Source organism: Oryzias latipes, chromosome 1, assembly GCF_002234675.1.
Source record: "Oryzias latipes chromosome 1, ASM223467v1".
Lineage (NCBI taxonomy): Eukaryota > Metazoa > Chordata > Actinopteri > Beloniformes > Adrianichthyidae > Oryzias > Oryzias latipes.
In genome coordinates, this window is record NC_019859.2 from 937,742 (window position 1) to 952,934 (window position 15,193).

The following is a 15,193-nucleotide window of genomic DNA, read 5'->3' on the forward strand; positions in this document are numbered from 1 at the left end:
GATCAACGGGCGCAAAAACGTCGCAAAAATGGACACAAAAGCATAACGCTGAAAGTAGAGAGGCGGCACGGCGCCAGAAGGTGGTAGAGAGGCGGGAACGGCGCCAGAAGGTGGTAGAGAGGTGGCACGGCGCCAGAAGGTGGTAGAGAGGTGGGAACGGCGCCAGAAGGTGGTAGAGAGGTGGGAACGGCGCCAGAAGGTGGTAGAGAGGCGGCACGGGGGACTGAATGGAAAGAAAGCAGGAGAGTTTGATGGACATCCCTTCAGAGGACTCCGTGAGGGGTAATGTGGGTGTGTGCATTAAAACCAGTGTCTCACATACCTTCATGAAGATCACTCCAAAATGGAAGCGAGCGCGCAAATGGAGAAGTCTGGTCCACGCTGAAGAAAATTCTGGAACTTTTAAATCGGAAATCTAAGACCTACAGACTGATAAATCCTGGATGCGTGTTCTAGAATCCAGAACTGATTCCATTTTAGTTTACGGCCGCAAAACGCAGTTTCTATTCAGGAACTCCATGGCAGGAGGTCAGACAGGAAACAAAGTTTCAGCTGCAGCTACCGATCTGAAGATCTGCAGCTCCCAAAGACGGCAGCTGAACAGATCCTGAATCCAGAAGTTCCATCCTCATTGTGACCAATCAGATTCATGGAAAGGAAGTCACCTTCAATGCAAGCTTAGAGACGGAGGAACAGAGCGGCGTGGCGGCCAAAGCAGGAAACAACGACTTACCGGCTGAAGATCTTCCTGCAAAAAAAAATTAAAATAAAAATCAGTAAAAATCAGTTCTTTAGGAATGAATTAAACAAACATGGTTCTGTCTATTAACTTTAAATACCTCTTTGTTTTAGTCTGTTTGTGCTCCAGGTCCACTTCATTTTCCTGAGCAAGGCATCCTGGGAAAGAGAAGAGAGCAGCCGTGGTTACTCAGCAGAAAACTCTTCACTTCCTGTAGGAGTTTAAACATGGCCGACGGACACCGGAGCATTTAAGGAAAATAGAAACACTATAGAATCTAGAAATGGTGTCAAACTGCAAAAACGTCCCTTTTTTAAATCCAGATTGGTTTTGTCTAAGGACTTAAGCTAAACATTAGAAACATCTTGGTTCTCAAAGTTCTACTGCTTCACTGATTCTATTTAGGATTTTTTCTACAGAAAATCTGTTGAAATGAAAATCTGACAGAAGCAGGAAGCAGCAGCTGACTCCGTCCTGGAGCCTCTGAGCACCGGTTATTACTGTGTGTGAGTATCAATGATCCAGAAGAGGTTTGAATTGATCAGAACCTCCTCCTGGTTCTCATGTTCTCCATGAAGGAACCTCTGAAGTTCTCCCAGCAGCTCCAGAGAAAAACTTCCCATTTGACCCCAAAGTTCCGGTTTTTCACCAACAACCCAGCAAAGAGAAGAAGAACTGACCTGCAACTCTGCCTCAGACCCGCAGAACCGAACCGCTCGGACGCACCTGGACCCACTCACCTTAATGAGCTCTCTGCAGCAGGTGGAGCATCACGTGATCAGACGCACTTCCGGGATGACGACCAGTGTCTTGGAACCTTCGACAGTGACGTCATGCATCTGTCTGAAGCCCACCAGGAACCCCCCCCCCCCCCCTTATTCAAAAATAAGAAATACAATAAATAAATAAAATAAAAAAGCCGCTCAGTCGGTTTTTGAAGCCCCGCCTGTTGATCCAAACTCCGCCCGGTGGGCGGGGCTTGTTGGAGGAGGAGATCCAGACCAACTTCACAGCTTTTAATGTGAAAGGGAAGAAAACAACACGACTCCAAATAATCACTTAGGTGCGTTTTAATAATCATAATTATTATAACGACAAAAGTTATAATAAAAATAAAAGTGGTTTTTAGTCTCCGCGTCTGTAATGTTCTCTATGTTAAACTGTGACTGAGCAGCTTTTAAGCTCTTAATCTTATTTATTCCATATTTATTTATTTGATTTCTTATTTTATAATATATATAAATACAATATACAGATAGTTCCATACATATTTGCATAAATATTAAAAAAGTTTAACTTGTTACAAACTCAAAACAACATAAAACAAATGAAATTAAAACTTAATGTAGGGATCTGCCAGTTGGAAATAAAACATTTAAAGGTTTGAAGTTAATTGATTTTTGATCATTTGTGGATGTTTATTTTTTGTTAACTATATTTTTAAATCAGTTTCTTTAACATTTTTAGGAAGGGGGATTTTACTCGACCATTTTCATATTTTGCTCATATAATATATAATGTTTCATTTGTCATCAAAGACAAACTCTGTCCTTTGTGTGGATTTTTGACCCAAACATGCTCTGATTCTCACAGCTGTCAGCCTCCGTCTGCTTCTGTTTGTGTTGCAGCTGCTGCTTGTGTCCTGAACTTTGTGAGTCTCTCTGCGCCACACGTGTGTTTGGTTCCCGTGTTCTCAACATTTCTGCAAACTCACCCTGATGAAGATGAGCAGCTTGGAGGAAGAGGAAGCAGAGCCCTTGGACATGTGACCGGTCCAAACATCAACCAGACAGGACTGGCAGACCCAAAGCCAGATAGTAGCTGCACTGCATTATGGGAAACTGAGTTTGTTCTCTGGCAGACCCAAAGCCAGATAGTAGCTGCACTGCATCATGGGAAACTGAGTTTGTTCTGGAGAGGACCTTCAGAGTCTCTGCTGGACATGGAAGACCGTCCTCCAGAACCGGTCCTTCTCTGACGTTCTACACTTCTTTAAGCTCTGCAACCTTCAACTCATGTGAAAGAGCGATGACTGACCCAGAACCAGAACCAGAACCAGAACCAGGAAACATCTGAGTTTATTTAAACTCCCCACATTTGTACATCGATTTAAAACGTTTTTTAAAACACGGATCCTCTTGGTGGAAGACATGATCTCTCCAGGACGCAGGTTCTCCTGGTTCCTCGGGTTCTTTCAGAACTCCATTCAGGTGTGAGTGTATGTCTGTGGTGGATAAACCCCACATTCACCTGACAGCAGCTGGGATAGGCTCCAGCAACTGGAGTGGAGTGTGTGCTGCTGACTGGACTCGAACCCACAACCAGAGCAGGAAGAGACGTTCAGGAGCTCCAGAAGAGATGATTGGACAATCTGCTGGATTCCCAGAATTCACTTCGCTGCAGCTTCAACATTTATTCTTCCTTCTCGTCAGTCATGTACATCAAACACCAAACAGAAATCAAGGCTGTGAGGAAGACGAGATGAAGGTTCTTCATCTGAAACTCTGAAACCCACGCAGACCCCAAACGCACCATCTTCAAACACCAGCTTGAACTCAAACCCACCTGAGTCAAAGTCTTTCCTTTACAGATGAGGTTCCATCGTCGGGCCCTCAGAGGCCCGGCTCAGAGCCGGTTCTGTGACGTTTGGATCCCGAGTCACATCAACCAGCAGATCAAACACAACCAACGTGTTCCTGTTCAGAACCGAGCTTCAGCTCCACGAGACGTTTTTACGTCGTTTTTGCTTTGATGGCAGAATGATCTACTGTGGCAACAAACCCAACGTGGAGGACATCCTCGCTCGTGGGACGTCCTCGCTCGTGGGACAGCCTCGCTGGAGAACGCCGGGTCTACAGAGGGTCATGTTCTAGAATCACAGGTCCGTTTGTTCCAGCAGGAACTCCTAAGTTGAGGGAACCTTCCTGAAACGCCTTTGGAAAACATGGCGAGCTGCACTTCCTCACAGCGAACACCAGGGGGCGTCAACAAACGCTACGGACTCAGAGTGGAGAACAGAAAAAAATGCAGACGTGAAGATTTGTTAACGCTGCCAACAAACACCACGTCTCCCACGGTAACGCTCCAAACGTTCTCCGTTCAGGTGGAACGGCTCGGGAACACCGTTGGTGGAGGAAGACCCCGCTGCTGCAGCAGCTGTGGCCCCGCCCACAGCTGCTGCAGCAGCTGTGGGCGGGGCCACAGGGAACAGGTGCTGGTTAAAAACGTATAAAAGTTTTAATAAGTAGAGGGCACAGTGTTGAGTCTGCCCAGCAGGGGGCGGAGCTTCCCCCTCATTCAGTCAGCTTCCCGTTTTCCAGTCAGGCAGCAGCACGGACAGCCCCCCCCCTGCTGGGGGTCCTCGCTCATTTCTGGCTGTCTGTCCTCTGGGTCCATGTTTTAGGACACGGGCGAGGTTTAATAGAGCGCTGGTTGGTGATTGGGTCAGAGTACATTGGGGGGGGGGGCTCCGGCCCGCGGCGTCTGAGCTGCAGCCGGTCAGTCCTTCGCCTCTGGACTTTGCGCCTCGTGATTGGCTGCCCCGTCAGTGTGGAGATCCTCTGTGGGAGTGACACAAGACAGTCAGCTGACCCCCCCTGTAGCCAATCAGAGCGGAGACACGGCGCCGCCTGTCGCCTGTAACGCTGACAATAAAGAATTATTCAAAGAAAACACTGTGGGGGGTGGGGTGACTTTTAGAACATTGCTGACCCCCCAACTTAAAGGACCCTTCATTTGATTTCCTGCTCTCCCCCCCGTTAGGTCTGTGTCCCCTTAAGTTCTAATTTCCAAACAGACCCTGAACGCCTCATGTCTGCAGCGGTCAGACGTGCTGATTGGACGAGTCCAGCCAATCACAGCCTGCGGCGTGTGGGGGAGGGGGTGTTCCATACCTTGTCTGGGGCCGGAGTGGTGGTGGGCGGGTCCTCCTGCTGGCCCCTCCTTGTGATTTGTCAGCTCCTGCCCCAGCTGCTGGCTCTCGCCCCTGACAGCGGGGGATTGGCGAGGGGGCGGCGGCCTCTCTGGCCTCTGGGCGTGGTTGTAGAGCCCCTTCCACATTCTAGAACCATCAAGGCTCACAAGTGACTTTTGAATTGAAAACAGAGGAAGAGGGCGGAGCATCATGTGTGGGGGCGGGGCCTCACTTGAAGCAGTAGGGCGTGGTGTTGGGCCTCAGGACGCCCTGGCTCTGGCTCAGCTCGGCCTGGTACAGCGGGTTGGTGAACTGGGCTCGGTCCTTCCACAGCTGAGGCCAGACGGAGTGAGCGCGCTCACGGAGCCTGCAGTCATGCACGCACACGTGCACTCTCATCAGCACAGCCCCCACCCTTTGATCTGTTTTCAACGCCGTCTTTTCATTCTGATGACGCCGTTTTTAGCTCAAATTAAAAACCTGTGTGGTTTTCTAGGACATAGTTTCTGCAGAGCGGCAGGAGTTCATTAGAAATTCACCTCTGAGTTGGGGTGGAAGTAAGCCTCGCCTTATTTCCCATCATCCTCTTGTTTACACTCTCTCCCACTAGCTTACAGCCCCTCACCCCCCAACCTTACATTAGCAACGCAGCAGTCTCGCAGCTATCTGATCCGGTTCTGATCCAGATTCCAGGAAAACAAAGACTTTAATTTGTCTGCATAAGAAAGGGGCGGAGCTGGGAGGCATTGACTCCGCCCATCGTGGCTTCTGCGTAACAACTGAGCGTTTTCCAGCAGCATTTTTTCGTCGGCTCCTGATTCACATGGACTAGAAATAGAAATACATTCATCAGAATCTTAAACTCGGTTCTCCGTCACCAGAACAAATGCTGCTGGAAACCCAAACCCAGCCTTTTCTTTGGACTGGGTCTCTAAAGCGGTCCGGTCTTCCCGGGCCCAGAACCTTCAGGAACGTAAAGCAGAATGGCGGTTCCGGTGCCAGACGACGGCGTACCTCATGTCTCTGCGCTCCTTCTCACAGTTCCCCAGGAAGCTGCCGAACTGACAGGAGTACACGTGCGCGCGCACGGCGATGAGGAAGCGCTCGTTGAACTGGAAGGCACACGGGAACTGCTCGGACAGCTGCCACACACACTCCAGGAACTGGTCCATGACGGGGGACACCTCCTTGGGGTCCCCATCCAGGTGGGCGTACCTGCAGAGCAGCACCCATGACAAACTGTCCTGGGGGGTCTCAGCATTTACCTGTCGGTCTTTCTGAGACCCGGATCAGTCGGAACCGACCTGTGGGAGAACTTGTGACCAAAGGAAACCCAGTCCCTCTCAATCAGCAGCTGAAGGAGACGAGGAGAGAAAGGTCAACATCAAGAACCCAGCAGGTTTGGGTTTGAGGAGGTCCGGTTCTAGAGCGTGTGGGTCACCATGAGTCCTTTGATGGTTCTGTAGAACGGGTCCAGCAGGATGCTGGCCACAGAGCAGGCCTGTGCTGTCCGGTCCCAACCGTCAGAGCAGTGGACCAGAACGCTGACGCCTTCGTCTGCCACCGCCTGGACCAGAACCAGAACACCAGAGCGAATCAATGAAGGGGTCTGTGCCAGCGTGGCTGTGGGCCTGCATTATGTGCTATATATTGTGTGTGTGTGAATTGTGTCTGTGTTGTTTTTGTGTCGTGTCTTTGTGTTGTGTTTGTGTCTTTCTTTGTGTTGTGTCTGTGTTGTGTTTCTGTCGTGTCTTTGTGCTGTGTCAGTGTTGTGTGTGTTTGTGTTGTGTGTCTTTCTTTGTGTTGTGTCTTTGTCGTGTCTTTGTGTTGTGTGTGTATTGTGTCTGTGTTGTGTTTGTGTCGTGTCTTTGTGTTGTGTTTGTGTCTTTCTTTGTGTTGTGTCTGTGTTGTGTTTGTGTCGTGTCTTTGTGCTGTGTCAGTGTTGTGTGTGTTTGTGTTGTGTGTCTTTCTTTTTGTTGTGTCTTTGTCGTGTCTTTGTGTTGTGTGTGTATTGTGTCTGTGTTGTGTTTGTGTCGTGTCTTTGTGTTGTGTTTGTGTCTTTCTTTGTGTTGTGTCTGTGTTGTGTTTGTGTCGTGTCTTTGTGCTGTGTCAGTGTTGTGTGTGTTTGTGTTGTGTGTCTTTCTTTGTGTTGTGTCTTTGTCGTGTCTTTGTGTTGTGTGTGTATTGTGTCTGTGTTGTGTTTGTGTCGTGTCTTTGTGTTGTGTTTGTGTCTTTCTTTGTGTTGTGTCTGTGTTGTGTTTGTGTCGTGTCTTTGTGCTCTGTCAGTGTTGTGTGTGTTTGTGTTGTGTGTTTTTCTTTGTGTTGTGTCTTTGTCGTGTCTTTGTGTTGTGTGTGTATTGTGTCTGTGTTGTGTTTGTGTCGTGTCTTTGTGTTGTGTTTGTGTCTTTCTTTGTGTTGTGTCTGTGTTGTGTTTGTGTCGTGTCTTTGTGCTGTGTCAGTGTTGTGTGTGTTTGTGTTGTGTGTCTTTCTTTGTGTTGTGTCTTTGTCGTGTCTTTGTGTTGTGTGTGTATTGTGTCTGTGTTGTGTTTGTGTCGTGTCTTTGTGTTGTGTTTGTGTCTTTCTTTGTGTTGTGTCTGTGTTGTGTTTGTGTCGTGTCTTTGTGCTGTGTCAGTGTTGTGTGTGTTTGTTTTGTGTGTCTTTCTTTGTGTTGTGTCTTTGTCGTGTCTTTGTGTTGTGTGTGTATTGTGTCTGTGTTGTGTTTGTGTCGTGTCTTTGTGCTGTGTCAGTGTTGTGTGTGTTTGTTTTGTGTGTCTTTCTTTGTGTTGTGTCTTTGTCGTGTCTTTGTGTTGTGTGTGTATTGTGTCTGTGTTGTGTTTGTGTCGTGTCTTTGTGTTGTGTTTGTGTCTTTCTTTGTGTTGTGTCTGTGTTGTGTTTGTGTCGTGTCTTTGTGCTCTGTCAGTGTTGTGTGTGTTTGTGTTGTGTGTCTTTCTTTGTGTTGTGTCTTTGTGTTGTGTGTGTATTGTGTCTGTGTTGTGTTTGTGTCTTTCTTTGTGTTGTGTTTGTGTCACACACACCCTGGCGATGAAGACTCCGGCGTCCAGGATGGCTTTGATGTGTTTCAGCCATCCCGAGTTCTCCAGCCCCCACAGGAAGTCGCTCATGGACGGGGAGCGCATGTCGCCCACTGCAGGAGAGGAGGAGTCATGACACGTGGCAAGGCAAGGCAAGTTTATTTGTATAGCACAATTCGTACACAAAGTAATTCAAGGTGCTTCACAAAACAGAAAAATGCATTAAAATCACAATACATCATAGAAATAATCAACATAAAATTTACTTTAAAAGAAAAGAAAAAAAAAAAGATTTAAAAAGAAAGGAAGGAAAGAAAAGTGCAGATAGGACCTTTCAGTCATATACACGGCTAAACAGAAATGTTTTGAGTCTAGATTTGAACATGAACACAGAAGAGGCCTGTCTTACGACTTCAGGGAGGCTGTTCCAGATTTTAGCTGCAGAATATTGAAACGCTGATTCCCCTTGTTTAGTTCTGACTCTGGGAATCAACAGGAGGCCGGCCCCTGAGGTCCTCAGAGTACGAGATGGTTCATATGGCACTAACATGTCAGAGATGTACTTTGGTGCGTGGCCATGGAGAGACTTGTACACAAGCAGAGCTGCTTTGAAGTCTATTCTTTGAGGTACAGGGAGCCAGTGCAAAGACTTGAGCACAGGACTAATGTGATCATACTTCCTGGTTCTGGTCAGGACTCCAGCAGCAGCATTCTGGATGTACTGAAGCTGTTTTACAGCTCGTTTGGAGAGGCCGATGAGCAGGCCGTTACAGTAGTCTAACCTGCTGGAGACAAATGCATGGATAAGTATCTCCAGGTCTGGCTTTGACACTATGTTTTTGATTTTGGCAATGTTTTTCAGGTGGTAAAATGCCGCTGATGTTACTGACTTGATATGGCTGTTAAAGTTCAGGTCAGAGTCCATGATTACCCCTAGATTTCTGACTTGATTTGAGGGTTTAAGAGACAGAGAATGAAGGTAGCTGCTGACAATTTCTCTTTGTTTCTGTGGGCCAAAAATAATAACTTCGGTCTTGTCTGAGTTTAGCTGGAGAAAGTTGTTCTGCATCCACGCACTGATCTGTTGGAGGCAGTGGTTGAGTGAATCCACCGGCCCATATTCACCTGTTGTCAGTGACACATAGATCTGAGTATCATCTGCATAGTTGTGATAAGATATGTTATTACTGCGTATTAACTGCCCTAGTGGCAGCATGTAGAGGTTGAACAGAAGGGGTCCCAGGATTGATCCCTGGGGCACACCACAAGTCAAGGCCATGTAGTCTGAGACACAACTCCCAATTTCAACAAAATATTTCCTGTCTTCTAGATAAGACTTGAGCCAACTTAGGGCAGATCCAGAGATGCCAACCCAGTCTTGGAGTCTGTGCAAAAGGATCCCATGATCAACAGTATCAAAGGCAGCACTCAGGTCTAACAGGATTAAGACAGAGACTTTTCCATCATCAGTGTTCAGGCGGATGTCGTTGGTTACCTTGATAAGAGCAGTTTCTGTGCTATGATGGGGTCTAAAACCTGACTGGAAAACATCAAATGAATTGTTTAATAAGAGAAAATCAGTGAGCTGTTGGTAGACAACTTTTTCAAGGACTTTTCCTAAAAATGGCAGATTAGAGATAAGTCTGAAATTATTCAGTACAGTGGGATCAAGACCGCTTTTCTTCAGGAGAGGTTTAATGACTGCAGTTTTTAAGGCCTCTGGAAATATTCCAGATTGAAGAGACATGTTAACTATTTAATTAATTGATGGCAACACACTGTTCAGGACTTTAGAAATCTAGTGGGTAACACATCAAGGCAGCATGTAGACGAGCTCAGACGGGTGATGGTCTCTTGGACAGTTTGGTCAGTGACAGGTACAAAGTGAGTCAGCTTAGAGTGAGTACACGTGCACTGCAGCGTGCGCAGACGTGCACTACAGCGTGCACGGGCGGCTCCACTGACCGTCGATCAGCTTCTGCTGGCTGCTCCTCATCACGTGGATGTTCTCGATGCCGATGAAGGTCAGACGGATGTTGGTGTAGTGGTCCTCGTTCTCGTAGCCTTTTCCCGCCGCTCGGTTCGCCATGGCGTTCAGCTGCACACATGTTAGCGTTTGGACCGTGCAGGGCAGGTGTGTGCGTGTGCGTGTGCGGTGACCGTCACCTTTGGCCTGGTGTCCACGACGTAGATGAAGTCGCTGCCGGGGTTGGCCTTCATCACGGCCTGCAGCATCATCTCGTCCTCCTGACTGCGGCCGCTGAAGCCCGACAGCGGCTGACTGCAGCGACACACGGCAGCCTGCGGGGGGAGCTCTTCATCATCCTCATCATCCTCACTGTGCTTGTGTGTAACCCGGGTGAACCACCCCTCCCTCTGTCCTATGTTAGCATTGCTTCTGTGTGCTGCTTCACTCGGTCATGTGACTTCCGTCGGCCAATAGGGCCTGATGCAACTGTGTGGGGGGAGGGGGGACTGTGAGTGCATTGTTTATGCTAGCTTTAGCCTTAGCCTCACCCGTTACATTGGTTTCTATTTAGGTTAGCATGGATGCTAACGAGCTCCTGCTAGCCTAGCGTACTCCAGTGTGCGTGGGTACGTATGTGCATGCGTGTGTGTGCATGTGTGTGTGTGCATGTGTGTGTGTGCATGTGTGTGTGCATGCGTGTGTGTGTGCATGTGTGTGTGCATGTGTGAGTGTGCATGTGTGAGTGTGTATGTGCATGTGTGTGTGCATGCGTGTGTGTGCATGTGTGAGTGTGCATGTATGTGTGTGCATGTGTGTGTGTGCATGTGTGAGTGTTCATGTGTGAGTGTGCATGTGTGAGTGTGTATGTGTGAGTGTTCATGTGTGAGTGTGCATGTGTGAGTGTGCATGTGTGTGTGTGCATGTGTGAGTGTGCATGTATGTGTGTGCATGTGTGTGTGTGCATGTGTGAGTGTGTATGTGTGAGTGTTCATGTGTGAGTGTGCATGTGTGAGTGTGCATGTGTGTGTGTGCATGTGTGAGTGTGCATGTATGTGTGTGCATGTGTGTGTGTGCATGTGTGAGTGTGCATGTATGTGTGTGCATGTGTGTGTGTGCATGTGTGAGTGTGTATGTGTGAGTGTGCATGTGTGTGTGTGCATGTGTGAGTGTGCATGTATGTGTGTGCATGTGTGTGTGTGCATGTGTGAGTGTGCACACCACTGACCAGAGTGTCCTGGTGGAAGTAGGACAGAACAGGAAATCGCCCTCGGCTTCGGAACCTGGCGCTGCCCACAATGACGGTGGGCGTGGCCGACTTTGGGATGAAGAGCTGGGAGGGGTAGGTGTCGCACACCTGCGGGGAGATGAAGGCGGAGCAGGTGAGTGTGACACGTGTTCATAGAGGAGTGCTGCCACCGTTCCTCTTCTGATGTTTGAACCAACGGGAACTGTTGCATGTGAGGAAGAGGAAGATACAGAGAACAGATCATGAAGCATCAATCAGCCCTTTGATCTATGACCAATCAGCTGCAGGAGAAACAAAAATCTGCGTTCCTTCACAGGAAAGCTGGCAGCTGGAGAACGTCCTTCTCTTGTGGTTCTCTGGTCGTTGGAGGACATTGCCCTCTGGTGGAGGACGCCAGCCACTACAGAAGTGACGGTTCCTGCAGACGTGACGGTTCCTGCAGACGTGACGGTTCCTGCAGACGTGACGGTTCCTGCAGACGTCATGGTTCTTGCAGACGTGACGGTTCCTGCAGACGTCACGGTTCCTGCAGACGTCACGGCTCCTGCAGACGTGACGGTTCATGCAGACGTCCGGTCTCCACTTACCCTGAATTCACTGTTGGCGGGCGTGGAAACCCACAGGTTGTTGGGAACGCCCATCCTCCTGTAGTCCGCCATCAGGTCCAGGAATTTCCAGGACTCCTCGCGCTCCTCCTTGTTCACGCTGGGGTTGAAGGACAGACAGAAGAGCTCGCTGTACTTCTCTGAGGAGGAAGAGGAGTTCACGTCTTCATCACAGAGCAGCCTCAGGACACAAAGGCGCAGGCGGACTCAGACCTGGTCGCGTCAGACGGACCAAAGAGGCGTGGACGTCCAGACAGTCTTTCTCCTGTGGGATGAAGATGTGGAAGAGCCGGAAGTCTTTACAGCGCAGGATCAGCTGACCTCCTGAGGGCGTGGCGGGAGGCTTCTCCACGCCGTGGACCATGCTGTGCAGAACCTGTTCCACACGGAGAACCAGAGGAACGGAGAAGGTTTACGCTTTTACGCAGGTGTGTGTCCGCTCTGACCGTTCAGACTTTCCCACATGAACCACTGCTGTATCACGTTTACATCACGTTTACATCACGTTTACATCACGCATACGGCGCACAGATGACGTCCAAACGGCGTAATCGACACACGAATTACTGATGAATGAAATGATTTCATCACAGCTCCTGCTAAACGTCTGAGGAGACGGAGAGACGTGGAGGTCAGAAGGAAACGTTGGAGGAGAGCCCCCGTTTGCCCGCGTCCTCACATTAGTTTCAGGGGGCGGGGCCACAGCCTCTGGATCTGTGATGTCACAGAGCCTGATTAGTTTGATTAGTTCAAAACGGAAAAATCTGAATCTGGACTGGAATAGTTTCAACGCAGACGCTGAAGGAAGTTCACAGGAAGTCATTCCATTGCCATTTTCTAACCAGATGGACGCCGCCATGTTGGAGCCAGACGTCAGGCAGTGATGGATCAGAGTTGGTCTGAATGAACGTTTCTATGGCAACCACTCTCACCAATCAGGAGTGAGCCTGTTGGAAGGCCACACCCCCAACACTTGAATGCAGGCTACACGAAATCTGTCAAACGTTTTGAGCGTTGTGGAGGCCAGCAGGCTCCGCCTACTTTTGATGAGGGATCTGAATGGTCAGTTTGTGATGGAAAAAAACGAAAATCCAGAACGGTTCTACTGACCAATAGAACAACGGAGGAACAGCTGTTTGTTTCTCTGTAGACGCATGTGGGATTTTGGCTTCTTGGAGCCACTTCCTGTTTGGAACGCCAGGGGGGGAGGAGTCACAGTTCTCAGATACAGTCGACGATCTAAACTCGACTATGTCCATTTTTGGGACGTTTTTAAGGAGGCGGAGTAAACTCAGATCAGTGTGGCCGACTGAAAATGACATAAACCCTGGTGGACATAACTCGTCCGTCCGTCTGAGACCGCAGAGACGTCCATCAGCGGCCCGGGGCGGAGCCGGTCAGGAGGTTGGCTTCCTGCTTACCCACGTCTCCCTGCGGCTCTCGGGGTCGTTCTCCACAAAGATGGTGTGCGTGGCGGACAGGTACAGGGTCCCCACACGGGCTTTCCTCTGACCCGAGGACCGGTCCAGGAGACGGACGTGTTCCACCTGAGACACAGGACAGGAGGTTGAAACGGCGAGTCTGTCAGGGTTCAGGTAGTTTCAGGTGTTGCTCAGACGCGTGATCGTCAGATCTGGCAGAACCACACGGGTCGGATCAGGGTCCGCTTTAAGGGAATGAAACGCTCAGAGATTGGAAAAATGAGAAAATAAACTACAAATGAACAGACTGTAAACTTAATTATTGAACATTTGATGAATAAAATTGTAAATACAAATTAAAAAAAGTTAGAATTAAATAAAGACTTGAATAAAAAAGTAAATCAAAAATAGAATCATTATTTTTGGTAACAGCTTTAGGTCTAAAGTTTTTTGTAAATTTAAGTTTGAGATTTTTTACATTTATTTCAAGTTTAAAAAATATTTGTCTTCATATTTTTCAGTAATTCCAATCAGGTTTTGCACTTTCTCCTTTAAATGTGATTTTCAAACGATCCTGATGGAACCTCCCCAGAAGGCGCGCGCGGATGTTGCACAAAGCTCGCGCGCGCGCGCGCCTTCTGAGAACCATCCACCCCACAAGCTGGAAGCCTGATTCCATTATCGGACACTGGGTGCTCATCCCAAAGTTCTGGTTCCGTTCAGCCTCTGGAAATGAACCGAACCGGGATAAATAACGGGGGCCTGCAGGTGACCGCGACTGTCCCCCTCCTGAGATACCGGGACCGTGTTCATCCCGGTCCAATAACGGTGCCGTTACACCAAGACTCTCGCATCAATAAACTCCGGGATGAAGCGGAACAGAACCCGAACGGAAAGGACCCAAAGGGCGCGACCGTCCTTACCTTGGGTGTCCGGATGAGCTCCATCACCGACGGCCAAAATGGAGGAGGCGGAGAACCGGCCGTTCCGTTTTTGCTTTCGGTCCGTTAAACCCGCGGATTCACGCCGACAAACGCGCTCCGGTCTGGGCGGCGGCTGCTTCGGAGCTCCGCGGGGTTCCCCATGCTGGTACCGGTCCAGTCTCCGAGCCAGAACCGCTGCCCCTGCGCGCGAGACCCTCCCTTCACAATAGCAAGTGTTAGCATTTCCGGCTCCGACTTTCAAAATAAAACCCCGCTGAGCAAAAACGAGTTTAAGATCATTTCAGTCTCTGCAAGAACATTTTGTGTTTGATACAAAAAAAATCTTTATGTTTCCTGTTTTGTATAAATTTGTTATTTAAACAAAATTCTGTAATATTCGAGTTTATTTTGAAAAGGGACCAACTTCCGTCTTTCCATGGAGCCTTGAATTAAATTAGCATAAATAAACAATCCAGTTTAGAAAATAATACACTGACACAAACGCTGTGATGGTTCAGGTCTGTTTGTCTCCAAAGGAACCAGGACGACGGATCCGGATGAAGGACAGGATGAACGGGTCCGAGGATGGAGACACTTTGGACAAAACCCCCCTTCCATCAGTGGGAACACTGAAGGCCCGTACACACCGGGACGAATATTCGCCAGGCGTTATTCGCCAGCGTTTTTCGTCACGTTTTTTGTGTTCACACCCAGGCGATTTTCGCTGACGATGAGCCGAGCGAACATGCAATTTCATTCCCTGACATTAGATGGCGCTTAATGTAAAACAGAAATACTCCTGTACACAAGGTGGCGCTGCGCAACTTTACGCTTCTTAAAGTCGCTTTTCACTCAGAAGAAGAGAGCAAGTATTTACACGCTTGTCAGAATAATACAAAGAAAACATGAATATTTCAAGCATCAGTAGCTCCAACTGCTGCTTGGTTCGGGGATATTTTAGAATGTCTGTCATTATTTCGTCGCGGCTGTGTAGACGCTACTTGGCGTCTATCTTCTTCGCTGGTATGTTTGCTCAGAAAGGCAGTTTTGTGTTTGAGCGCCCCCAAGTGGTGTTTTACTGTAACTTCAGAAGCTCCAGACACGTGTGCAAAAGCGCCATTCTCATTGGTCGAATAGATCCATTAGACACGCGTCAAAAAAAAAAAACGAACCCGAGGCATTTTTTTTTTTGACGCGTGCCGTTTTTTCGCGTCAGTGTTTACACTCTCATTGGTGCCCTTTGTTTAGTCACGAGGCGTTAAACGTCGGCGAAAATCGCCGGCGAAATTCGTCCCGGTGTGAACGGGCCTTGAATGTGAAGCATCTTCCAGCAGGACAACGATCC

The 15,193-nt window shown here is 48.6% G+C and overlaps 1 protein-coding gene across 1 annotated transcript; it reads right to left on the minus strand.

The window, feature by feature from the left end:
* Positions 1–2,800: 2,800 nt before the first annotated feature.
* On the minus strand, positions 2,801–14,075 carry LOC101157342 (myotubularin-related protein 7). The gene is made up of 14 exons (XM_023953851.1): positions 13,849–14,075; positions 12,926–13,051; positions 11,718–11,880; positions 11,487–11,644; positions 10,879–11,007; positions 9,851–9,985; positions 9,650–9,782; positions 7,688–7,797; positions 6,094–6,219; positions 5,957–6,006; positions 5,667–5,867; positions 4,885–5,019; positions 4,633–4,799; positions 2,801–4,299 (listed from the first exon to the last, which is right to left on the minus strand). Exons 1-14 carry the CDS (start codon positions 13,870–13,872, stop codon positions 4,238–4,240), a joined length of 1,719 nt encoding a protein of 572 aa, XP_023809619.1. The 5' UTR covers positions 13,873–14,075; the 3' UTR covers positions 2,801–4,237.
* Positions 14,076–15,193: the final 1,118 nt, after the last annotated feature.